This window comes from Aythya ferina (assembly GCF_964211825.1).
Source record: "Aythya ferina genome assembly, chromosome: 2".
Classification (NCBI taxonomy): domain Eukaryota; kingdom Metazoa; phylum Chordata; class Aves; order Anseriformes; family Anatidae; genus Aythya; species Aythya ferina.
This window is the reverse complement of record NC_140297.1, coordinates 19,175,706-19,202,996: the sequence shown is the minus strand read 5'-3', so window position 1 is coordinate 19,202,996 and position 27,291 is coordinate 19,175,706. Positions and strand designations below refer to the sequence as shown.

General features: G+C 38.5%; 1 protein-coding gene across 4 annotated transcripts in view; it reads left to right on the top strand.

Moving 5' to 3' along the window:
- Positions 1–26,320, top strand: part of ARMC3 (armadillo repeat containing 3) — a 62,833-nt gene extending 36,513 nt beyond the window's left edge. For all 4 annotated transcript variants that reach the window (XM_084510390.1, XM_084510389.1, XM_084510387.1 and 1 more), the window contains 9 exons: positions 8,918–9,167; positions 10,197–10,333; positions 13,684–13,852; positions 14,718–14,818; positions 15,894–15,986; positions 17,506–17,595; positions 20,212–20,409; positions 23,028–23,190; positions 24,241–26,320. In XM_084510390.1, the coding sequence (XP_084366516.1) occupies positions 8,918–9,167; positions 10,197–10,333; positions 13,684–13,852; positions 14,718–14,818; positions 15,894–15,986; positions 17,506–17,595; positions 20,212–20,409; positions 23,028–23,190; positions 24,241–24,450 (1,411 nt within the window). In that variant the 3' untranslated portion in view covers positions 24,451–26,320. The remainder of the gene's footprint in view (positions 1–8,917; positions 9,168–10,196; positions 10,334–13,683; positions 13,853–14,717; positions 14,819–15,893; positions 15,987–17,505; positions 17,596–20,211; positions 20,410–23,027; positions 23,191–24,240) is intronic.
- Positions 26,321–27,291: the final 971 nt, after the last annotated feature.

Sequence of the window (27,291 nt, the reverse complement as noted above, 5' to 3'; positions counted from 1 at the left end):
GACTCAATTTAAAGACTGTCCAGTTTCCTTACATTTCAGCTGTTGTTTATATCATTAAAAAGTAATGATTATTACCATTAAGTAGTAATATCATTAGGTAGTAATCTTGCCATTAGAAAATGGAAAACTTAATTATCAATTTTCTTTTTCAAGACTGTCAATGGGTACTAATTCATGTAAATGGATGAAAATTGAAGAGTCAGTATTTCATGAATGTGTTAATTTATGAGAATATAAAAAAAATGTCTAGCATGTGAGTGTTAAATTTTAAAACAGAAATAGGCAATAATCCATAATAGAGGTTTTGTCTTTTTTATGGTTCAACATAAGTTTGTGTTGCTGAAGGAGGAAATCAACAATGGAATTCCTCTAACTGTATTGAATAAAGGTAATATGTTTTAATACTGACCCCTAGTGACAGAATTACATTTTTGAGCTATTATTCCGCAATGAAAAGGGATTTTGTTGGGTTTTGTGGTTTGAGTTGTTATTTTTACATTACCAGCCGTTCTGCAGAGCCCTATACAAATACATCCAGTTAACTCATGCCATGAATAGATTCCTGGTTTGACTTTCTCTCACCGTATATCTGTAGTGTGATAGGTACTTTCTAAACAGAAAAGACAGCATGGTCATTACCCAAGATCTCACAAGCTTCTCCTTACAAGTAACGTATTGACTTGATTGAAAACTGCAAGTGTTTTATAGTAGATTTCTCCCTTAGCATAAAAGCTGAATCAATGCCTGATGCAGCGATGTCATGCAGAAACGCATCAGATGACTGATGCACAACTTGTGGATAGTACCCTAAATCATCCCCCGCTGACAGGTGTTTCACTCAGCCAGCTGCTGTTCTCTCCTAGATTTGTGAAGGTGTGGGTATATGGTAACGTTTCTCTGAAGACTGCATTTTGTTCCTGGTACAGCTCATTTTTCACAAAATAATAATGATGATGATGATGATAATAATACATTTATGTATTTTCCTGGTTGATTTATTTTTAACTGTGTTGCTTTCAGGGGTTATATTGAAAACAGAGACCAATGCTCCACATTGGTCTAACACAAATCTCTAACACGAATCTCACGTCACAGCATCCTGAGGCTTATGAGGTATTGGTTTCAGATAGAAAATAGAATGCTTCCAAATTGCAGACACTAAATAGAAGTTTTGCCTTGTGGAATAGAACAAAATCTTTGGGGCTGTTTATACTCTCCTGCCCTCAAAGCCTTGCAATATGATCCATTTTGTCTTAGCTTAGTTTGGAGTTTCCTTCAGAGCATCTGTGTTTTCACCTGTAACTTCACAAGGTAGATTTCTGTGGGATCAGATGAGACTGGATCCCTCCTGGATGAAGACTCCTAAGCCCAGGGAAAACAAAACAAAACAAAAAAACATCCTACATTTTATGATGTGGTACAAATATGCTGATTTCTCTTGAGTGTGTATCCCTATGATGACATTCGGTGGTACACACTGAGATGAATTATGCTTTTTATGAATTAAATGTGACAAGGGTTATCTTACGTTTGAGTACATTTCTGGCAAGTCTGTCGATGGTTTTGCATGCACATTTTCTTTGTAGCTGTTTATATATTACAAATCTAATTAAATACAAATTATTAAAGTATATGCTTGAACTTACTTTAATCTAGGACGAAATCATACAGAAGGAAGTAGCAGTTCTGATCATGCAAACTTCCGTGTTGCTGTGAATTTAACCTGTGCACTGACTGGGGCATGTTATCTAATTAGAGGGCATCATACACACAAGGGAATTAAATTAAGCTTTCCAAGTGGCTTTAAACCTTTAGACGTGCAGCATAGAAAGTTATCTTAATGTAGTAGTGTATGTGTAGTTCCTTAGAGATGAGATAAGAAAATGGTGTAATAGTTTATCCACTTTGAATCATCCTAAATGCTTGAACCTTTAGCAGGGCAAAACAGATTGCTGCCACTTGAGATAAGTTAGCAGTTGTCCAAAAAAGACTTATCCAGAAATGAAAGATGGGCTCAAGTTTCACAGCCCAAGTGCTATTTGTGGAGGCTGACTTGGCACAGCTTTGTTGTCCTCCTCATCTGCTGCTTCCGAAGATGGAGAGGAGCCACTGGTGGCTCGGTCCCTTTGTTCAGATGAGTTGTGTGGACCCTGCTCAGGCTCTTTCTTTCCTTTCATTACACCACGATATAGCTGCTCCGGCAGCTCCTGAATGTTCTCTGTTATTTTGCTTTTTTGACAATGTGGATTACAGACTCTCAACATTTGTGCTGCGTTATTGATTTTTTGCATGCACTGACTTTTGAATCAGAAAAAAAAAAAAGAGGGGGGATAGTATCTTTTTCATGAGCTTATCCTGGCTGAAGCTACGTGGGATTTTTAAGGGACAAAAAGGCTTGCTTTTTCTGAATTTCAAGCCCTTCTTTTAACAGCAGAAGTGTCAGGACTTCTTTATAAAGACTGCAAAAAATATTATAATTGAAAGGCTCAGATACCATGAACAGAATCATTACCAGTTCATTACCAATGCCTCTGTAATATTTCAAATCCAAATTAGCTATACTGGAGTTTGGGAAGTGAGATCTTTGTAACTCTGTCAGCTGAATTCAACGTCAGATTTTAGAAAATATCGGTGTCTCGCTCAGTGAGAGTCAGATATCACGGCCTCTGCTAGCCCAGACAGTTTAAGGTTTGATTGCTTCCAGACCGTGAGGTTTATTGAGTTTTAGGTTTGTTGATATTTTAACAAGGTACTTGCCATTAAAAAATAGGAATGGAGGGCTCTGTTCCCAAAATGAAAAATGAATTTTGTTTGCTGATATAATCAATATTTTTATTGTAGTACAAAGGGTCCCCAGATTGTAGATAAGATTCCCATGTGCTAGATTCTCTTACTTGGAATAAACATACTGACATTAGTTTCCCTTGAATAGTGAAGAAAGCAGAAGTAATGATAGTCATTAAATAAAATAAGAGTGACTATATAAAACAGTCATTGCTTATGAAAATATCTAAATTGCAAAGTGAGATTTTTGGTAAATGCAGAAGACATTTACTGTATGTGATTATTCAAATGGCATAAGAAGGTAAATAAAGAATTAACAAACCAATACATTTAAGGAACAAAAAGGAATGTATTTCTTGAGGTTTTTTCAACTTCTGGTTGTGATGTTCTTTTTCAGCCTCTGAAGTTGCTTTACAGACAGAAATTATGTAATAGAGCTGGATCAAAAACGTCTTGTGTGAAAAAGAAGTCATGCGATTTAACACAGAGTTGATTTAAAAAAATGTGTGTGTAATTAGATGCATAATTCTTATGCATAATTTACATGCAATTATGTATGAAAATGAGATATGCACATGCATAAATGGCTAGCTAAGCACCTCACACACAATCACAGTAATTTTGCACAGAAATTAAACATGCAGTTGCAAATGTATTCAGAAAATGAAGTCCATAAGGAGTCCAATGGCTTTTGTGAGGAGGAAAATTTTAATTCTTTTCTGAGCAAAAATTCTATTAAATCTTTCCTTAGTCAAGAAAGGGAGAAAGGAATAGAACAGAATCAAAAATAAAATTTAGTACAAGCCAATTTATGTTCAGTAGAGGTAGAAGGAGCAGATATGAATATACTTTATGGTTTTTATGACTTGTCAATCTCACAAGTGTTAATTAAGCACAACCCAGAGCAAACAGTGATGTGAAGCTGCACCACAGCTCTTCCCCTCTGTCTCTGCTCCACGTGAGGTTGCCTACTTTGGGGTTTGGAGGGGTGGTCTCGGTGGTTTCAGAGGTTCTTTGAACATTATTCTCTCTCCATTATGCTGAACCTTCTCTTCAGGAAGAAATGCTGGCTGGACCTATCCCTATGCACTGAGGAAGTCAATAATCCGTTGCCTTTCTTGCCATGGCTGGGAGGCTTAATCGGGGAGCAGAGCTATTAGGTTTGATGTGATGCTAACAAAGAGATGGTTCTTGCCCCAGAGAGCTTACTGTCCTAAAAAAAATCTGTAGTTTTATTCTGATTTTTACTGGTTGTTTACACAACACTCTACCAGTGCCTGAGCTTTCCTATTGCACCCCAGACAATTAAAACAATGAAATACTCAGTTAAGTGAAATTAATATGCATCTACAGCTTAACTGTTTAAAAACAGTTTGTGTTGTGAAACTTTTATTAACAATATTATTGTCTACTTTGAAATGAATTTTGCAATAAAAACAGTGAACAAAACATTTCTTTTTCTCAAACTCTCAGCATTTATTCATTGAGTCCTGAGAGATCTTTTAGAGAATTTACAAGTAAATATCTTAATAACTTATGCTATCATGTATATTTAAAATTAATCATTTAAGATAAATTTTTAGTATCTGAATATGTAATGTTTGCCTTTCCAATGCCATGTGAGAAAAATATTTTAGCTATTCTTGTATGTACTCATTTGAAACAATCCAAATGTAATCAGAATTGTACTGTACACCCTGGTTCAGGTTAATGCCTAGCCCTGTGAGGTTAGGTGACCTTATGATCATAACCATGCATTTCTGTATCATAACATTCAAATTATTTTAACTTTAACTTAAGCCTAGACCTACCTTGTCTGAGTTTCTTGTTTGTGATTCAGATAGTCAGCTTCCACTTCTCAAAGAAACTGATGTTGCAAATGTGACATCCTTTTTTTTTTTTCCCTTGTCACTGTCTTCCTTTCCATCATCTTTTCTCTGATTTGATGTATTTTGGGTCTCTACACCACATGAAGAAAAAAAAAACAACAAAAACAAACAATAAAATGAGGATGTATATAATTTACTCTTTTTTGCATCAGAAAGAACTCTATTGCTATCGTAGAATACTTTCTATATAATAGTGCATCTATTTTTTTCAGCTGGACCACCGCTCACTTCTTCCTTTGAAGAGGTAGTCCTGTGAAGTGTGCCACCCCAGCAGGATCTGTCTGAGGCGGAAGGAATGTGTTCTGTGGGCAGGGAGAGGCTACCACCACCTACGCTGGGCAAAGCCAGTGCTGGTGAAAGCTTCTTGCTCTGACTTTTCTTTCCTTGTCATTAAAAAACTGCAGAGTGCATAACTGCCAAGATGGAAGGGAACAACCTCCATACTTTGGTCTTAATGTTGTAGTGTTTCAGCACCTTAAAAACTTATTTGTATTAATTTGTTCGGTTCCCTTTGGAGGTCAGGCACTGCTGTCTCGTTAGCAGCTGGAGCTCTGTGGCTGTGGGTGGCGGTGACACAGTGTTTCCCTCAGGTGTTCCAGCCTCTCTTTAAATCATATCCCTGAAGGTATTGGTTACTTTCCCTTCTTATTACCTGCTGTTGTCACTTCTAACAGGAGTTCTTGTTGCCGTGTGATCCATTGTGCTACTTGATTAAACTGCAGCCACGAGGCTGCGATTCAGAATGAATCCGCGCGGAGGTAGAATGCAGGGCTGAAATAAATATGTATGATCTTCGGAAGCAGTGCTTCTCAATCTTTCTGAAGTTGAGTGGCACTTGAGAAAATTGGCTGTGCTCTGTACCTCGCCGAGGTCAGCTCCAAACGCGCAAGGGGCTGGCACCTTGCTCTTTTGTTAAGTACCTGTGTACTCGCGGGCTTTATGCAGATTGCAGTAAATCTGCTTCTAATGTGGTCGGCTGCACGGCCCCGTTCTGGGTGTCATCCTGGAAGCAGTGTGATAGGCACTGCGTGCTGAGTAGGATTTCCTGTGGGAGAATCCACGTGCGCTTGGGTGTAGTGCAGGAATAGTAGGTTGAGCCTTTGGAGGAGTGCTGGATGTGTTACACCTGTGAGACAAGGATGCAATTCATGAACAGCGCCTCTGTCCCATGCATCCTGGGACTACTGCAATTTCTGTGCATTCCCTATACAGAAAAAGCTGCTTGTTTGGTTGTTTTCTGGATAAGGTATGTGTGTACATACTGTGCAATGCTGTAAGTATGATAGCTTGTGGATGTACCTTACTGTGTGCATGTATGGTGAGTCTCTCCCTCACTTTGCATGGGTGTATGTACATTGTGTCATTGATACACATGCTCCAAATGTGATACTTTCCTGAAAAGCTGTGGTCTGTGTGCTGTATAGCTGATCCTTACATGCAGTCGTGTACAAGATTTCTTCCTATAAAGCAGCCTGGATAGAGCTACAGAACTACTGGAGCTGGAAATCTGGATAAAATACTGGGAGAGAAGAAAAGACAATATCTATTAACAGGAAAACCTAGAAATGCTGTGGCCTTACCTAAGTGAAAAAAAAAAAAAAAAAGTACATTTTCAGCTCTTCAAAATCTGGTCAAGCAGGGAATGAAGGGGAGGACACCCAGATATGCAGCAATCCAACTAACCATGAGTGCTCTGAGGAGCACAGTGCAGGATATCTGGAAACCTGGATTCACTTCTGACCAGATCCTGAAGTGCTTGCATTAAAGTTACTGGTGCTGCAGGAGGATTAGTTAGCCAACACCCAACTAGCCCTATACCTTTACACTGCACCCCAGCTAATAACCCTACACAATGTCAGTCCCTGGATTGCTGCTTTTTGCGTGTTTTTCCGTACTGGGGACTGCCACTTGCCTGACAGCCTTCCTTATACACGTCTTCGAGCCCTGCCTGCAGCTGCCACCACCTTCGAGCCAAGGTTCAGAGATCAACCCAAGAAACCCTGCTGATCTCTGCTGATTCATTCCAGGTCTGCACAGGAGTATCTGCACCCCCCCTCTCTGCAAGCGTGGTTTGGAGATACTTACCCTAAGATCAGTTCACAGTAAGATCTGCATTATGTTGCCATGTAATGCGATTATATGGCAGGGCTTGCCATGTACTCTGCTTTGTATCTCCTTTGCAGAAGTGAGTGACCACCAGCATCCCTGAGGTGTTTTTGTTTTATCAATGCCTTGACGGTTTTTGAGAGTGTAGCTCTTTCTTGCCTATGCTATACTTTTAAGCTTGTGTTTACTTTGTAATTGTAAAATTTACCAAAAGATTAATTAGATTTTTGGTAAGAAGCTGTTCCAGTAAAAGCAAGATTTTTCACATCCAGATTTCTCCGCTTAACGTGTTGCCAGGAAGTCAGCAAAGCTTATAAAGACTGCGTGCTCTTCTGTGCTTCAAGAGCTCAGATATGCTTGGATAGAGGTGGGGGAGTTTGTTAAGTTTTTGATATAGAAAAAATGTACTAAAGAGGTGGTATGAAAAAAGCAGTTGCAAGGGAAATTCAAATTGCCATCTGTGCATTTCCTTTGCTAACAATATTGCCAACTTTTGTTTAACAAACAGATGAGCCCAATGTAAAATTACGAAGAGCAGACAGTAAATTCGACATATGCTTCAAATCATTTGATCAAATTTTATATACAAACCCAGAAGGAAGACAATTCAATTTTTATAGCATGCTGGTTTATAGTAACGTTGGAAAGAATACCCCTGAAACGAACGTAAGATGATATAGACGTAAGATGATGCAGAGAAAGAAATAAGTGCCTGTTCTTGAGCAGAAAGCAAAGCCTTGGCAAGAAGGTTAACAAGAGTCTGAAGTTATGGAATATCTTACGGTGTTTGAAGAAAGTAAACTCTATTTGTACCAGCAGTCTCTTTTGCCTATGGCAAGGAATCCAAGGAATACATAATGAGGTGGTAACAGGAGCGTGTGCCTGTTCAGCACGGCAGATTCACATTTGTCAGAGCATGGTAGTTTCCCCTCAGCCAGATCCAGGTTCTCTCTTCAGGGTCTGCATCGGTTGTAGTCAAGAATTTACTGTCATTATAAGCCACGTCACCAGCTGCTTTTGAATATATTATTTATCCTGGGTATTAAATATGAGGTTGGTTTTCTTTTTTTTTAAAAAGACACTCTTCAGGTGACTGCCAGAAGCAGAACAGCAGTGCTAAGATGAGGTGCTTATAGGCCAGTTCCTATAAGCACCTTGGGACTGAGCTGTAGCCACACAAGACTATTAGTTCTGCAGCACGTCACATTTAAGCCCTCCAAACGTGTCTTCCAGTAGTGCAGCTGCCTGCACCTTCTGCTGCCTTCTGCCTAAAGGTACCACTTCCTCGCTACTGCTGCTTCAGCCTGCCTGTTCTCCTACCTAGCTCTACGAAGGGGTCCTTACAAAAACCCCAGTGCTCTTCTCCCTGTTTTATTTGCTGCTTAAAACATGGCTGCAACAGCAGCCTTCAGCCACAGGCTGCAGTGGTCATCTGGGGGCAGAGGGAATATTTAAGCTGGGTCTCCTGGTGATGTGGAGCCACAGTCATAGCCAGCCCTGAGCTTGGTGCTGGTGTGTCTGCTGTACTCCCGTCTAAATCTGCTTGTATAAAGCCAGCTCAGTAATTTCTGCATTGCACTGAACCACACCACATAGACCTACTCAGTAAGAGTGGCAGAAGCTTGCTGTGCTGTGTTTATGCCACCCACATATCCTAGCATGGAAATTTAAGGAGACAGCAAAAAGAGCAGCAACGTGATACTCTGTGCACTAAAATCCTCATTAGAAAATGTGCTAGAATTATTATAAGGAAGGCTGATAAGACTCTGAAGAGGCATTTGGCTGGAACTAAAGATAGAGAATTTCAGCATCTTTGAAAAGATGCACAACATTCAAAACCTCAGAAAGAATCCATAGGTGTGTGCCTTGGTTTGCCTGCCTAGGTTGTGCCTCTTGAGCTTCACACTGTGGGTCAGACCTAGGGAAGGCATCAGAAGGAGGGCTTTCACAATGCAGTTTTTAGTTTCAATTTCAGATTGTAATTTAGATATAAACATCACTCTTTCAATTTATTGCAGGTAAGCAAAAATTTAAGTTCTTCTTGAAACATAAGGCTGATTTGGTTGGTACACATAACACAATAAGAGGAAAAAATGGTCCTAAAATAACTAAGATTTTTTTCTTCTTCATTTTACTAGCGCTGTTGCTGAGGCTGAAGGAATTGAGCCACTAGTAAAAACCCTGAATGCTCAGAGGGATGGAGCTGTTGCTAATGCTGCTGCAGTGCTGACAAACATGGCCATGCAAGAACCCTTACGCCTAAGCATTCAGAGCCACGGGGCCATGAGTGCTCTCGCGGAGCCGCTGCGCTCAACCAACAGCCAAGTGCAAAGCAGAGCCGCGCTCCTCGTGGCTGCCTTGGGTTGTGATGCTGATGCCAGAGCTGAGGTAAAAGCCCTCTTCAAGGCCACGGTTGTTTATAACAGTTCTGAATCCTGAGGTTTGCGTCACACTTACCAAGCTTGCACAAATCCATGCTATACAGATTCCAGTGAAGCTTCAGCTGTGGCTATATCTTAATCTATGTTTACGAGCATTAAGCATGAAGGTTTATTTCTGCAACTCTTTCAGCTGCAACTGAAGGCTGTATTTTGAAGATGAGAAGTTCTCTTTACTCTCCCTCAGTGTTTTATTGCTGTCTGCTTTCAAGGCCCAAATGGCAATGCCTGACTTTGATTTATGAGATACTGGATGCGAGTGGAGTAAATGTAATACAAACAAAATTCAAAATATAATTAATCCCTTGATCAGTAGCATCCAGCAAGTTGAACTTTTCACTGTTTATCAATGGTCATATTATTTTCTTTTCATAAATAAGGACTGTGCTGTGTGCATTCATAGATCATAAGCTAGAGATTTCTCAAGGGTCAAAGCTGTTAATTAGGACATGAATAAGGGGCATAGATAATCAATCTACCTCTTTCACTGTTCTTAAAATGTTTTTCTCTTCAGAAATCCAAATGAGCAATATTTCCTCCAGCATGTATAGGAAAGATACTGTGGCACACAAGAGAATAGGATGTTAATAAGATTGTCATGCATACAGTACAATACAAATTCAAATATTTTGTGATGTAAATTAGTTGCTAGGAGGCAGCAGAATGCAGAAAAGAGCTGGATAACTCTCCATGGCAGTCTTGGGTTGCATGGTCTTTTCAGTTTCTGCACTGCAACCTAATAACTGAAAAGCAAGCCAGAGCCAGAGGAGATGTGGGTCTTGAACCACTCCGAAGCTCTCTTCAGCTCCAGCCTGCACAAGGTTCAGAGGAGCAGAGAATTCCTATAAATGTCTTTCTGCCAGCCCAGCCTTGCTTGTCTACAAGGCTTGAGTGCTTTGGATGGAGAATTTGATACGCTGTTCTTGCTGGGATGGAATAGATGAGTTGTGTCAGCAGCAATGTCTTTGTGTTTTTGTAGTTAAGAAATGCAGGTGGACTGGGACCACTTGTTGAGCTGCTGCATTCCAAAAACAAAGAAGTCAGAAGAAATGCCTGTTGGGCTGTTATGGTCTGTGCAAGTGATGAACTCACCGCTGTCGAACTGTGCAGGCTGGGGTGAGTAGAAATAGTATCAAGGGGCAGAGGAAAGATTTTAACGAGAGAACTCTGATAAGTTGGTCTTTATGCATTTATAGCAGAATGACAAAGTTAAGCTATGCTTTTTGGCAAGCAGAAACTACTTTTGTACTACCGATGTTGCAGTTGAAATGGCACTGATTTAAAGTTACAGAAATCTTAAGAAAAAGTAGAAGTCTGAAGAAAGAACTATCTAGAGTTATAAAAATGTTTATTGTTCCTGTGACTGAGTTACACTTTATATCAAAGGTGTGGTTATATCCATTAAAATTAGGGACTGCAAGTTCCTCATATATATGAAATCGAAATTAAGGTTTCAGGCTAAATTCAATGCACAGCAAATTGTTTATGTCTGGTTAGCTGCTGGCTTGCTGAACTGCCATGTAAAAGAGAATCTGTTCTATTCCTTCTTAGAAACTCCAAGTTCCATATATTAATATCTGAATTAGAAAAGCTGTTTTAGCTGTAAGAATTATGTCACAGGTCTGTTATACAGGGTGACACTTTTATTGTTAGAGTAAAATATATGTAATTGCCCTGCTCCCTCTGCTGGACAGTCCTTTGGTTACTGCACAGCTCCTTGCAACCCACCCGTCAGGGAATTCTGCATTCACCTTAAAAATGTAGGTCCGCCCTCAAAGGGGATGCTATCTGTGTGCCCCCTGGAACTGAGTCAGGTGCACTGAAAAATTTTTGCTCATTCAGTGCAATTGTAAAGGGGTTTCGTAACATCCTGAGGTAACCTGTTTGGGTGCTGAAGTATCCTTGCAATTAGAAGGGTTTTTCAAATTCTGAATGTCCCTTGTGGTAATTCCATCCAATTGCATCTTGTCCTAATTTCAGTGGGATTGAATAACCACCTTTTTATAGCAGTTTGTTTGCTTTTTTAACTTACTGAATTTTCTCATGTTCCCTGGCCCTTTCTCAATTTCCTTTTCATGACAAAGTAAAAACATTGAAGATTGTTTTGAAATCTGGTATCATTTTGTCACACATCTCTGAATTTCCCTCATTTATTTATGCCATGTTGAAGTGCTGTCTCCCAGCCTGGATGAGGTACTTCAGCTGAGGTCATACCACCATCAAATAAAACTCAGTAATTATTTTCCCTATCTTGCATAGAGCACTGTTCTTATTTAATCCTTTCTTTGTGACAGTATCAGAGTAGGACTCTAATTTATGTGTCCTTCCAGTTTGACAGCATATTATTGATAATAATACATTAAGTGTAGTTTTTCAACCAGTCAGGCACTACTTCATGTTATTTTCATGTAGATCATATTTCCCTGACTTGCTCATGAGTATTCAAATAGGAATATTTGAAAAGACTTATTAAAGTCAAAACATATCTCAAAGTCAAGACATATCTTGCATCTACGTCTTGCGCCTATACATTAAGTCAGTTACCCCATCACAGAAAGGATTAGATTGGCTTTACATGATTTGTTCTTGACAAATACATAATGGCTATTTCTTAACACCTTATCTCTTGCTTGCTTGCAAACTGATTATTTAATAATTTGATACGGTGTCCTCTGGAGACTGAAATTTGGCTGAATGATCTCCATCATTTACTTGGTTTTCCTTTTTAAATCTAGGTAGTGTCTTTGCCCTTCTCCACTCTTCTGGCTCCCAGCCTGTCCTCCCTAAATTTTCAAAGATAATTATAAAGAGCTCAGAGCACGCTTTTGCTGTTTCATACTGTACTATGGGGAAAGTCTTCTCCTGCATTACAAACTTTGTCTTCTCCGGCTTACTCTAGCCATGCTAAGCCTACTGTTTTTACCTCCTTGTTAATATTGCTGCTAGGCATCTGCTTGCAACCATTATATCAAAACTGAAGCAAAAAAAGGCAGCAGACACTTCAGTCTTTTCTGTGCCATCTGTTATGAGTTTTCTTCCCACATTGAGTAATAGGCCTACATTTTCCTCTCTGACTCGTAGCATATGAACCATTTATTTTTGTTTCGGGTCCCTGAATAGTTGTATCTCAATTTGCCTGCGGGTTTTTTGGTTTTGCACCTTACTTTTTCTTCCGTGTTGGAAGCGTCCATGTTTCCATTTCTGCATGAGTCCTTTTTTGGTTTTCAGATTGTCACAGAATTTTTGGTGCTTCTGTGTTTGTCCCTTTTTGTCTTCTCTTTTCTCCAGATGAGACTAATGTGCAAATGTGCCTCTAATGTCATGTCTCAGACATTGCTGTACTCATTAGACTTTTCTTTACCCTTTTTCCACTTGAAATTTCTTCCCTGCATTAGCTTACTTGCTCATTGCCTGATCTTGTTGAAATTTCTTTTATGACAAATAGCCTGGATGGTTGTTCCACGGTTTTCTCCCAGTGCTTTCTTCTAAAACAGACGGTTGTCACTTGCCTTGTCTGCAAAACTTATCTCTGGATTTCTTCTGACATGCCTTCAGAAGTCTACCCTGTAAAACATCCACAGCTGAGGCTGCCTGTGTAGTTCAGAGAGAGAAACAGGCAGTATAAATGTGGAGTTCATTTTGTATTAAATTTATTCCTTTGGATATGAAGAATGTCTGCATGTGCATATATGCACACGCATGTGTTTGAATAAGTGTGCACTTACTCAAACATATCTCCCTCTTTCTTCCATTATTTTTTCCTAAATATTTCCAAAACTGTACTATGTTATTTTCTCCTGATTAAGCTTCCTTCTTACTCCTTCTTAGTGAGCTTTTCCTGAGTTTCTCAGGTCAGAAGCTGTCAGTCTGTGGGTTTCAGCACCAAGGAATGAATCCCTGTCCTCCAGCATCCCCCCATGATTATTTGTTTCTATTTCCGTGCTGCAAAAGCACTGCCAGCCTGGTTGTGCTGATATAACTGCTTGTGCTCATGTGCTAAACTGAGTTCAGCACATCTCTGCCTAATTCCCCTTCCCCAAGCACAGGAACAGCCCTAAACCAGGATTCAGTCCTTGCATAATACTGAACTGGAATCTGCCAATGTATTGTATGGTCAGTTCTGAATATTATTCCTTTTACTCTGACATTTTTCTTTTTTTTTTTTTTTTCCAGTTCTCTGTGATACCCAGCATCTTTCTGATAAAACATTGTGGTATCCTGTCAGCTTTTCTTTATGTAACTGTTTAACTGCCAAAAGGAATTCCTTTTACTTTTGGCACCACAAGGCATTTTTCTCCTCTAGAGAAAGAATTCAGTGTAGCACATCCAGCTCCTTGCTGGCCCAGAGGACACCAGGCTACCAGTTGGAAATGAATCTGTACCTTAGCCTTTGTAATGCTAACTCTGAACTGTGTAATAGCAATTAATTGTTACTTAATGATGAGCTATTGTATTTTGTTTAACAGTGCTTTAGACATCCTAGAAGAAATTAATCTGTCAACAGGGCGCAAAAATAACTTCAGTGAAGCTGCTTTGGAAAAACTACTTGATAATAATCTTTCCCAAAAGTACAGCCAGATGGGTTATTTATCATCAAGTAATATCATTACTGATGGATTCTATGATTATGGTCAGGTAAGCTACTTTAAATTACTCTACTTAGAAAGAGTAACATTGTCCACTCAGTTTATCAAAAGTAAGAGGTCTGTAGCAAAAGCTGGAGTCTGGCTACCTAAAATACCTTGGTGTGTTTTCTTGTCCTGCAGTTTTCCAGCTTTTATACTAATTTCTTTTGATTATCTTTCCTCATGGGTGAAATCTCACCATCTTCATACTATTTTCCTGTTGCAATCTTCTTCCCAATCCTGTGTAAGCAGTGTTGCTCCTAGTTCCTTTCCAGAGCCTTTCTCAGACCTCAGTTCTTCTGGCCTCTTTCACTGCAGTATACTTAATACTAACCTGACACTGAATGACCCTGTAGACTTCTAGTTTATTTATTTTTACATAAAGAAGGGTTCGTATTTTCACCTTGGTCATGACCCTTTCTTTCACGAAGCACTGTTTATATATAAAGACTGACCCCACTCTGTATCCCCAATTACTGCTCTGTTCAGTTTAAATCAAAGAAATACTTTTCAAAATGCCCAGATGAATTAGAAATACTATTCTTACTGAAAATCAGTGAAAGGCATGCTTCCAAAGCATTTGGTTGCTTTTGAAAATTTCATCGTAAATTGTAAAATCTTCAGAGGCAGGAACATTTCCTTATCCTAGATTTTACAATGACATAATGACAATAATTACAAGATAAATTACACGTTAGAAATGGAGTAAATGTGAATATGGAAGAAACTGATTTCATATGTTTTGAACAGGTTTTATAAGTTCTCATGTAAGTTTTCTGTTAAAGATTGACTCTTTAGATACCTTTTTAAGATATTTTTTGTCTTCATCTTTAACTGAGCAGAACTCCTTACCTTTTATTTTAATTTTCCTGCAGATAAAACCTGGAATTAAACTTTTATCTTTGGAGGAACTGAGTATGCAAGAACTTACTGACCGTAGGGCCACAATCTTCATTAATGCTAAACCACAAGAAGAGTAAGTCATGTTTGATCTACCAGTGTTTATTGCAATAACTCATTTTTCTATCATTTCCACTGCTTCCAATATGAAACTACTATATAGTTGGTATTGTGAGAGATCTGTTTTAATCCTAGCACTGTGCTACATGTCCTAAAAGGCAAAAGATTTGTATTTTATAAAGTAGGTTTTTGGAAAATAACTTTTTTCCCACTAGATAGAAAAGATTCATTCACTTGCGTCAGTCTACTTTTCATTAGAAAACTTAGCCATGAAGACTCATTCATTTAACACCCTTTGATTTCTGATGATAGGATGCCAGTTATTTTATTAGCTATAACAAAGCTTGTCATCTGCTGTAATAATAATGTCGTTGAAGCTGAATGTCAACAAGCAACAATGAAATCTGTGATTTAATGGTTTTCTTGTACAGACAAATGCATGGAATTTTAAGCATAATGTCCCAAGAGGCCGTCCAAAGCTTTCAGGCTTGATAGAGAACCTATGTCTATTTCTTCTATGTTTAAGTTGAAGCCAACCTAACAAATCTTCTTAGATTTGAATGCAGGAAGTTGGTATTGAGCTTGTTTAACTGGGAGTCGTTTCCTATAAACAGTCTCAGAGATCAAAGAATGCTCTACCAGTATTTTGCAAGTCCAAAATCATCTTCTCTGTCAACACATCACATATTTGGTTTACAGTGTCATTAGCTTTCCTTTTAAGCTTGTATATGACACCATAAAGATGTCTGAGAATATCTATGACAAGTTAACCTTCCATGCTCTTTGTCAATCCCTAAGCTTGTCTTTAACTATCAGGTTTTCTTTTCTTTGACTCGATACAGCTTATTGCCTTTGCACCTTGGCAGCAATCTTACTCTGCAGTTACTTTTGTGTCCATCATTGGTATCCCATACTTCATTTCTGATCCCTGAATCAATATCAGGTTTATTAGTTGCTATGTTATTCCTTCCAGTTATATATTGCTTATGAATATGTTTACTGTCCTTTAAAATCAAAGCTCTATTTTCATAGCTTAACGTACTATACAATCTCTACAAATAATAATGCAAAAACATCTTGCTCCATTTCAGTGTCCTTGCAGTAGAGGAAAAGCCACAAAATTCATCTTATGAACAGACTACCTTGTCGCCTGTTTCAAGAAAAAGCAGTAGAGAAAAATCAAGGTATGGTCTTAAGATTTACTAGTTGTCAATGTTCTATTATTGTGCTACCATTGGAAATAGAATTCTGGTTGAAAATAGTGATGAACAGTTTACTAACAGAGTACAATAGCTCAAATACAATGTTAAATATGTTTTTAGAGTCTTTCTTTCACATCCTAATTGCACTAATCTTCCTTTGTCTATCTTAGTAGTTATTTGTCCTCCCCATACTGTATTAGAACATCTCCCATTTATTTGGCTGTTTTTTCCTTTCAGTATCCTTAGGAGACAGTGAAATGCAATTATGTTACAGCTTGACAGCCAAGACAGGGGAAATGAGGGTAGTTCTTTCTCAATTTAGAACATACACCTACAAAAAGTTCCTATACTGCCTACATCCATCCTTATTTCTAGATAAAAAGTCTTCCAGTGAAATTCCTGACTAAAAGCAGAAAAGGATGTGTTCAATACTGTCCCAGTTTTGACAGCAATGAGGCTAAAAATGCCTCATACTTGCAAGGCTCCCTCCGATCCGTACAATTCAGTAGGTACAGCCCTAGCAGGCTTTTTTGTGGGACTGATCTGATGGGCATGTCTGCTGGTACCAAATAGGTCTGAATCTCTAATGTTGTGGTAAACTTCATTTCCTTCCTGTACAGAAAGAGGATTTGAGCCTACCTCTCCCACCTGCACATTGATCATAGGGTGCTTGGGGTTTAGCAGTCTTACTCAGTTTCATTGTAGCTTCACTAGCTTCACTAATGATGAAGCTTAATGAACAGTGCTTTCTGCTTCAGCTGTTAGGACATTTATCTGACAGAGCCGAGACTGAAGTTCTAGTCCCAGTCATAATCACTTTTAATATAAAATACTTAACCCTGAGCTTGTTCTTTTGGAAAAGAAAACTGGACCATGGTCTTCCAGCTCAGCCGGTGAACTCTATGTAAAACAGCAGCACAGTCATCACCACAAGGGTGCCTTTTAGAGAAGGCAGGAGAACACACCTAGTTCCAGAGGATTGTTCAGAACAGCAAAACCAGTCCTAATACAGCCTCCTTGCAAACAAGGGGATGATATCTAATCCTTGATAGTAACGTGATGCAGCCTAAAACTCTACTCAGCTTTCTTGTTAGCTCACTTAGGGAGCCAACCGTGCATCATGCTGGTTTCTGTGGGACCCAGTCTTGACTTCCAAATTCTCCTTGTTTTGTGGTACAGGGGTTCTTGGCTCTATCTCAGGGCTGTGAATTCTAGTGAGTGATGACATTACAAAATGCTAACTTCTGCAGGGTTTGAGTAAAGAGTGTCTGTGTCTGTCATAGGAACTGAGGTACTGCGTTTGCAATTTTTGGCTTGAAGCTCATCCATGAACTATGATATGTTACTGTCTATACAGACCTTTAATTAATAGAATTGTTGATTTCTTACACTGTTTATATATTTCTGTGTATGTATGTATCTGTGTGTGCGTGAGAGGTGAAATTTGCAGTAAGAAAGATGAGAGAAAATGGGAACTGACCTTGCTTTGTGTTCTCAATAGCTTAATGGTATCTCCAGTAGAGGAAAAGCAGGAGCCACCTGGAAGGAGATCTTCGTTCAGCAAAAGTAGCAGTAGAGAAAAAGGCTTAAGGTATTACATTCTGAATTGTGTGTGTATAGGTTCATTCAGAACTGCAGTACAAATTTTTGACAGGTAATAGCTACTGAAGGTGAAGAATTGAGGTTCTGACTTTGAACCAGGATCCAAATTGTGAGATTAATCTAGCCAAAAGTTATTGAGCTACAGGACAGCATTTACATTTGGCTGGTTGTTTGTGCTGCGAGCACTTCTGGAATTCAGTTTAAACAATTTCATATTAAATACCTGAAATGAGTCACATTGTGGAAGGTTTCAGGATGCAAAAGAATAAATTCTGCATCTTGAGTGTCTAACTGGGCCTATTCTAACTTCTGCTCATTTGGAAGGTCCTCCTGATGCTCAGCATGTTTTGGCCATGACATGCTAAGCATATGCCAGTTTACTTAAATACAGCAGGAGAGATGAGGAGAGATCAAGCCAATGATATTTTCTGTGCACTTGTGGGGGATTTCTTCATTTCAGAAGAAGCTCTGGAGACTTAGAGCATTTTGCATAGTCTCAAAGTACGGAGCTTAGAGACCTGTTCTGACAAGATCATGTGTTTGTTTATTATTGTGTAAGGTGAGGATACTCTTAGATAGTTGCTTTTTAATGTAATTTATGTCAATTACACAGTAAGTGACTGCATTGTTAGTGATCATAACTGTTCCAGAAAGCAAGAAAAAAAAATAGGAAAAAACAAATGCCTGGCTCCATTTCCCCGTAGTAAACTTGCAGGGATACAAAGCCTTCTTTCTTCAAGTATGAAATAATTGCTTTTGAATGTCATGATCAAGTTGTATGATTTATAACCCCATTGTCATTCATTTTGAATCCATAATTCATACACCATTATTACTATTAATTTGTGAGATATATGGGAGTTACTTGAAGGTCAATAGCTGACTCCAAGTCTTGAACATGCTTAGACTTTTTTCTAGATATTTTTTTCCTTTGATCATACATTTTTGTTCATCATTATTTTGCAGAGTACCACTGAACACAGTTTAAAACCATTGTTTTTGAAAAGTGATACTAGTTTATATAAACTGTAGTTGAAAGCTAAGAGAAACGAGAGTTATAATTGTCTGCTGGAAGTGTTTGAATTAGATGTAGAGGAAGTGCCTAGTTGATAGTTTGACATATATTTGCATAGACAGATAGCAACATTTTTGATCAAACACTTGTGTATCTGATATACACAATGACTGAGCTAAAATGTTATCTTTAATGTAGACTGATATATGTGTATTTCTTCCACACTATGTTCTCGTAGAGCATTTAAGGAAATACTTTCCAATGCTCATTTACTCCATTTTGAAAGACAGACAAGAGGTTAAGTTATGCAAAAAAGGAAAGAAAATAGGCGTCATGGCTGTCTTTTGGTGGTAGAAAGGTGCATTAGCTGCCATCTTCCTCACACTGATTCTCTGGTGTTGAAGGACATTTGGACTGAACTTATAGCAGCAATCCTAATAGCTTGGAGACTATTAATTGCCATTAGTTCTCCTTTTCTATGCTCCTCTGCATTTGCAAAGAGTGCAACCACTTAGCAGTGCAGTTTTAATAAGGAAGGTAAAATATTGGGTCTACAAAAGGGAAGAGCTGGGGAGAAAAAGAGGAACAAGGAACAAGAAGGTCAAGGAACAAGAATTATACTATCTATAGAAGTCTGTCATTTTGAAAACTTGCCAAATCAGACATCAGAGAGGTGGGAGTAGTTCATTTTGTTGTTGTTTTTAACAGGTTATTCTCAAGCACTATGCCTACCTCTATAAGTGGACAAGTAGGTAGTGGTTTAATCTGCCATTATAAAGTTCCCTAGCTGGAGTTAGATAGAGTCAAATTAAATAAGGAAAACAGTTTGTCTCCTTTTTTAAGTGTAAGTGTAATTAATAACCAGAACAGTTTATTTAACAGGGTGGTGAATTTTCTATAATTTGAAGATTAAATCTTAATTGGTTGTCCTTCTAAAAAATGTGCTTTATAAAATCTATGAAAAGGTCTTTTTGTGAATATGATGAATCTCAATAGGTAAAAGAAAAGTTTGAAAAGTAGTCTGAAGACAAATTGCTTGAATTAGACTACTGATAATGGTATATGCCTTTCTGCTTTGTACAATACCTTCTTAAGAGTGCTGTACATTGTAAAAATTTTAAGAATAATTTGAAGACCATACAGTGATGATATTGTGCCCTCAAGCACACTACTCTCTGGTGGCCCTTTCTTTCTTTTCTTTTCCTTCCAAAAATACTGGAAATATTCTGGATTTTTATTTTTCTTTAAAAAAGCCAGTCCCATTAAAGAAATAGAAGACATTTCGTCATATTTCCCAGTAGAATTACTCAAAACCTATGTTGAAAAAAGACATGATGCTTACGAAACACAAATTCTACCTGTTCCCAGAAATGAAAAATCCTAAGCTGTCTGATTGTATAGATTTTAATGATACTCCTGGTAAGATACTGATTTTGTAGTTGCTATGAAAGCTGTGAAATGCACGGTATTTTATCTAAGCAAAACAAGCATTTAATTTATACTTCTGCTATTTGGTTACGGTACCTGTTCAGGATTTGGACTTCAGAGATTACAGTACTCCAAATAACTGTACATTGTTTTCTATATAAGAAAAGGGAAGGGGAAAAAAGAAGAGGAAAAAATGATAGATGTTACTCAGGTTATATCCAAAGTCCAGGATGAAATAAATCAAGAAAATGCACAATGGCAAGCACCACCTGACTTCATTTTACTGGATTATATTAATGATGCTTCTAAAACAATCCTACCACTCACTACTACGCGGGAACAGGTTGTGGCTCTTGCACAGTGAGTACCAAATTATATTTCCGTAAGTAATGCTGATATGTTCATTTGGTAGAATACTAGCTTTCTCATCACAGGACAACATTTTTCAGTTTATATTTCTCATCTTTACTTGGAATCCAGATCAGCTTTGGCCCAGTGTTATTAGAGAACTTGTTTCATGAACTAAGTCCACTTCCATTCCTCCTCACATTCCACCTATTTTGTGATAATTCAGGTTGCCTTTATTCTTGGTTGTGATCTTTGCTGTGATAATGCCCTGAACATTGTTGAACAGCAATCAGACATCAGTAATTAATGCTTTTTTCCTCCCCTGAATTTTAAAACAAAGGACTAGAAGGAAGCACATAAAGCCATTCTTTTGTCACTGCTACTTGGGTATGGCCCAGCCCAAACAGGAGTGCCATGAGCACTTCCGTTGACTCCAGTGAGTTTTGGATGAGGATTGAAAAACTGACTGAAATGCAAAAATTCAGTGCTCTGCAGGAGAAAGTCCAGATTCCCAGGAGATGTCATTTTAGTTCCTTGCACCTGGAACTTTGTACAGTTTGCATTTACTTTTAGTCAGCCATATGATTGTCAGGTGTTGAGAGGCCTTTGTAACCTTCTGCCTGGACCTTCCCCAGACAGCTCTTTTCCTCTCCATTTCTTCCTTCCTATACCTTCACCGGCACTTCATGGCAGCACATGTAGGCCTTCCCAGTAGCTGAGACAGCACAGCAGCCGTTCACATCTGGGGAATGTGCCTGCCTCGCTGTAGCCCATGGTGGGCAGAGGCTGGAGGGCCCGGCTCTCCTGGGGCTTGGGCCCAGCTGGGGCCTGCAAAAAAACTCTCTTCTTTTCTTTTTGTTTGTTTGTTTTTCTGTAGACCCAAAAGCACAAGACATTTTTTTTAATGTAGTTTTTAGGTGCTGCTGTAATTAACATCCCGATGGTTAAATAGCACCAGAAGATCACACTGATGTGTGCACAGACCGTTGTTATCAATGTGTGATTCATTAGTTACCCTGACTGCTCGGCCTGGGCACCAATCACTGTCATCTCCGAGCAGTGTGGCTGCTTTCATCTTCTCCTCAGTTTAACCTTTACTATCTCACCAGTTTCCTGGCTGCCTCCTGAATCTGGAGAGTTTGGCGTCAGATCCCGCTGAGTCTCACAGAATTTGTTTCTTCTACTAACCTTCATTTTTAATGAAGTGGTCTGCTATGATATGAGGAATGACTTTTCCATTGATTGCAAAATTTGACAAGACAGGTATTCATCCTTAACTATCCAGCTGTGTATAAATTAGGCTGCCTTCCTCAAGGTGGAATCCGTAAAATACTCTTTCAAGTCCGCTCTTCACACACACCAATGAAATATTTGCAAATACACAACCCAGTGAAAAAAAATCATCAGGAACAGAAGTAGTATATTTTCTGTGGGGAATTTTATATGCATGTGGCATTTTCAGTGGCTGCCTGGGTGGCATGTGCTGAATGGGAGGGGAAGGAGGGGGCAGCTGATGGAGCCCCCAGCAGCTTGGGCAGGGTCCCTGCTGTTGCTTGCCCGGAGGGAGCCAGTGTGGATTAGGGGACATGCTGTGGTGCTGGCTGTGTCCTTTTAAACAAAAGCAGCACATCATTGTGCACGCATGGGAGTGGTGTGCACGCAGGCATGGGAAGCTTTGCTCCCTTTATGGAGGGCTGGCCTCGTATTTACTGAAGCCAGAACCTGCTCACAGAGTTTATAATAGAGATGTGGTGGTGCGGGTTTTCTCCTGGTCTGAGGCAATGGCCTCAGATTTCCATGTCAGCTCTGCAACACCTTGTCTGGAGTTACAGCCCTCAGTAACACCCATGCCTTTGTCTGAGGACACCGTGAGGAACGAAGGTCTTTACATACAGGAGCTGCACAGGGTGAAGGTGTGGGTAAGAGGAGCTAAGGACTTACAGATTGGGGGTTGATCCTATCTGTGCACAATCACCCCAAAGGCACTGGTTTGGGCAGTGTTTGCACAGATTGTGGATTCTGATCTTCTCTTTCTTTGATGGAGCTATTCTCTTTTATGGATAAAGACAGCTCCTTGCCCCCAGATGTTGGCTTTGATATAAGAAAACACATGTAGAGGTTGAAGTACCCTTTCTGGATATCATTGCTTTCCTGTGTTGGGATCATTACCTTTATTTTGTTATATTTATTCTCATGTCTTTATTATTACTTCAAATGAATGCTAGGGCTAAGGATTGTAATATACATGTATAGCTCACATAATCTACTAGCTGTGAAGATGAACATTAGCTTCTGAAACACTTCTTCAGTAAATTCACTTTTACTGATGATTTTCTCTGAGTTGTTGGTTCCTACATCAGACATCTCCAGAATCGCTGGCAGCTGCTGCACCTTGGCTTAGGTCTGTGACAAATGTGAATGACCTGAGTTAGGTTTATCTGGATTTAATAGCGAGCATATGTAAAATACCAGCTGCTGAATAAAACAATTCAAGCACACGTAGAGACAGTATTAATGTTTTATATATCATTGTCTTACTGCTTCTGTACATTTCATTTTGCTGATGCATTTTTGTAATAAATTCAAGAAACATTATAGATTTAATTGTTGTAATTGTAAATTTGTTGCAGGTTTGTTGCAGACAAGATGGGTGGTGCAATCGAAAAAGAAAAACTACATGACTTCAGCTGGGAACTTCATATAAGTGAAATAGAATATGAACTGAAATCCAATGTTGTGCCTATTGGGAAAGTTAAAAAAGGGACATTTTACCACAGGGCTTTACTTTTCAAGGTACATTAACATTTATTTTACAACACAGAGTTATTTCTGCTAAATGTATATTATAAACTAAAGTATACTTGCATCAGTATAATATAATATTTATATTAATGTAAAATCTTGTGTATATATTTAAGTCATTTTTTACTGGCAAAGTTGATTTTCCAGTGAATGAAAGCCAGCATCGCTTCGTTCTGTAAACATTCTTGTTGTCATTAAATTGTCTTAAGTGATATCAGCAGAATACTTGATAAATGGCAAAAAGCCAAGTTATTTGAATGGTAGTCAAAACATTTTACATTTTCTGTAAACTGTAAAATATTGAATTATGCAGTTTCCTGATTTTTTTTTCCCATGCTGTAAATGTAAGCTTCTTGGGACAATTTCTATTCACTATCTGTCCAGTATTCTGTGACAGAGTGTAACAGCTTTTATGCTCCAGTTTCACAGACTGGGAAGCTTCATTTCTTTTTCTGGCTTCACGTAAGCCTGCTTGTCTGTCCCATCCTCCTTCCTTGGCCATTGGTTAGCTGGACTTTACTCCTTGGATGGAAAGGAGAAAAGACGCAAAGGCCTAGGACACTAAGCCTAGGAGAAAGAGTACAATCTGAAATCTATGGTATACATGGGGAGAGAACATTCCTGATGTATTTTGTGGAGGTCTGAGGGAATAAATTAATTGTGCTGAAGCAGCACTGGTGTTCTCATACCCTCGACTGTTCTCTGACTGTGATGTTTATAAAGAAACCTTTGTAGGGACAGATCATCTCTCATAGAGACACATCAGTCTAAGCACAGGATATCTGTGTCCATTTGTAAAAATGTAAAAAACTTTCAGGATTTCATTTCTGTGCACAGAATATGGTAAAAATTGTATTTATAAGCCTGCACTGTCTAAGCAGAACCAACAGTAAAGATCTGTAGTTCAGAACACCCTAGAAATTTACACAGTTTGTATCAAGAAAGCTCTTGGCCTTTGAAGTATTTCTTTTCTTTTTAAGCATCACTTGTTGTATGTTGCACAAGCTAAGTGTGATTAACACCTTTTTCTTTTCTTTTTAGGTAATAGCAGACAGAATTGGCATTGGCTGTAGTTTAGTTCGTGGCGAGTATAACAGAGCTTGGAATGAAGTTAAATTGGTTGATGACTCTCCACAAGGAGTAACTGGGCTTCTGCTTCCTCCTCAAGAGTATATTGTAGATCTAATGTTTGAGCCAGGCTTTCTGTTGAAACAGGGAAGTGCAGAGGCAGATCAGTACAAACGTATTTAATCATCCCCAAATTTCTCCAAAATAAGCATTTTAAAGACGATTGCAGTGTTGTTACTTATGAAACAAAAGGGGCTTGTGGTCTGATTATCAAAAAGAAGCATATATTTCTATAGTCATTTGCTGAAAGATGTTCTTTGTTTCTGAGAACTTACTTCAGATATCTGCATCTGGTACATTGTCCTAAGCATTGAATTAAACATACTTTACGTAGCCAACCTCAATTCTTAGATATTTGTGGGGACTTGGGTGTGGGAGGTGGTACTATTTTAAGATGAAATTGTAAAACTATAGATTTGGTAGATCAAGAATATTTTATATGTGTTAACATTATACTACTTATTAAATAGGTTTAAATTATTTCCAAACTACGGTATATATATATATATACAGTATATATTTATTTTTTTTCTTATGTTCCTTCAACCCCCATGCACAATTACAGAAATTATGTGTTCATGAAGCAAGAAAATGTGATGTCTGGTGAAATAACAAGTTGTCTAAAAACAATTGCACATTTTTTTGTGTGTGAAATAGCACAAGAACTGAGAATTAGAAGAATTAGGATAACAGTGTACTTCCAACCTCTGAAGAGGCTGAAATATAAATACCCCATTTATATTTCTTGGAACTTGCCAGAGTTAATAATTATGGATAGAAACATACTCTGGATAAACATAAATACTATTTGTCCTGACACAGAGAAGACAGATGACTGATAAGTTACTGCATTCAATCTCCCTTTAAATTCTTCATTTTTAACTTGAAGATAAAATGGACTCTGAGAAGGGAGCAGTTCTGGGTGGAGAATTTGTACTTCTAACAGCCTTGGGTAACGTGGTGTTGCCAAAGTGTGATGGTGCACCTAAAAGAGGTAAAACACTGCTTAGTACACTCCAGTAAACACTTTCTGGTGAAGTAGTCAGGAATGTACTGGAGTATTTAAGGGAGCATCATGCAAATGAGTATACTTAATTGTAGACAAGTGACAAAAAACGGTACAAAAGTTAAGCCAATGCAGTCAATATTGTGCATAACTGAATTTCAGAAGAGAATGACAATGAGGCATTTACTTCCTGACCATCAAAAAAAAAAAAAAAAGATAAAATTTCAGTCTGTGTTTGTTTAATTTTTTGATGTTTGTGTAAGCCCAGTCACTTGTATAGTCTATTTTGGTTTAAAAAGGTTTATATCTGTTATATTCAATACTGTTTATGAGTACGATGCCACAATATTCCCTCCTTCCTCCATTGACAAGCAGCATAATTTTCTGGTAGCCTTTTAGCGAAAGATTTATCTTTTTGTTGTAAATTCACATTTATGTTATGTACAATTTTTACCTTGTGTTCAGCAGTAATGCAGAAATCAGAATGAGAGAACTCTGGAAACAAAACATAGAATATACTAGCAGAGCAGAGTGGAAGGTGAGGATGTATTTCTTATCATTGCTGTGGTGCTGGCAGGAGACTGATGAAAAGTGATACACTCTCACTGACAGACATGATTGGATATAGAAACCTGCAACTTTGAGAGTGCAGTAAATGGCAGAGAATTAATTTCCTATTACCTCTCATTTTGTATAGATTTCCTACATTAGAATTTCATTATTATGTATTGGAACTATAGCGTTAAAATGTGACGTTCTCTTTGTTTGAGGTCTTGAAAAACAAAGCAATTTCAGTAGTTTCTAATAAAAGTCAATTTAAAAAGTAATTTATTCAAAATAACTGTGAAACATCCATTCTAGACACATAAGCTTACTTTATGTAAAATAGTTAGCTAGGGAAATGAAAAGAATACTGCGTAACCTTACATACTGCAGACTTTGATTCAAAAATATCGGATGTGGGTAGGTTTACGCTTTGCACAGTTTTTAGCTTTGTATTAGCTGAGTTTCTGTCACTTCATTTCTGACCTGGGTGTCAGAAATGAGATCTAGGATCTAGATAGAAAATAAACATTTAAATCCCCAAAATTGTTATTTTGAAAAACTGGAGTTTGATTGTCACATAAATCAAGAGATGCCACACTTTTTTATTTGATGCTTCTCAGAGACCTGTAGTGTGCCCACAATTTAGTCAAGAATTCCCCCAGCTTTGACAAGAGCAGTCCATGTCACACTCATTCCAGAGCTGAATCAGACAATAAACTATTCAAAAGTTTTTGCATTGCTCAGCTGGGTAAATATTCCCAGAATATGCCCAGAGCGCACCATTTGGCTTGGGCCATGCATAAGTGGAGTGATGGCCCAACTTATTTTAAGGATCAGAGGGGGAAGGACCTCATATTTCCTTCTACATGACAGTTCAGGAGGCAGATGGGTCACTCAGGAAATGGAAGGAATCAGGCTTGATGCTCTCCTAAGGATGAGCAAAACAGTCTGCAGCTACCTAATTGCCAGGTTATATTCTAGCCACTGCTTAGTGTAATATTTGTAGTAGTGTATATTATTATTACTACTAATAGTATTAATTATTATATTAATGAGTTATTAGTATATACATATAGATATTATTTATCTCTCTTGTTGAAGCACTGCTATCATAGAAAATAATGCAGGATTAATAGAATAATAGACTATATAGACTTGTAGAGCTCATGTGGCAAGGGTTTGGTAGCAGGGGCTGCAGGGGTGGCCTTTGTGAGCAGAGCCCAGCAGCTGCCCCATGTCAGAGCAGAGCCTGCTCCAGACGGCTTCAAAAGGGACCCACCGCTGCCCAGAGCTGAGCCAGGGAGCAATGCTGGGTGGGCCTCCGGGAGAGCAGATTGAAAGAAGGGGAAAAAAACCTGCTGCACAACAGCAGCTGGGAGAGAGGAGTGAGCACCAGCACTGCAGACCCTAAG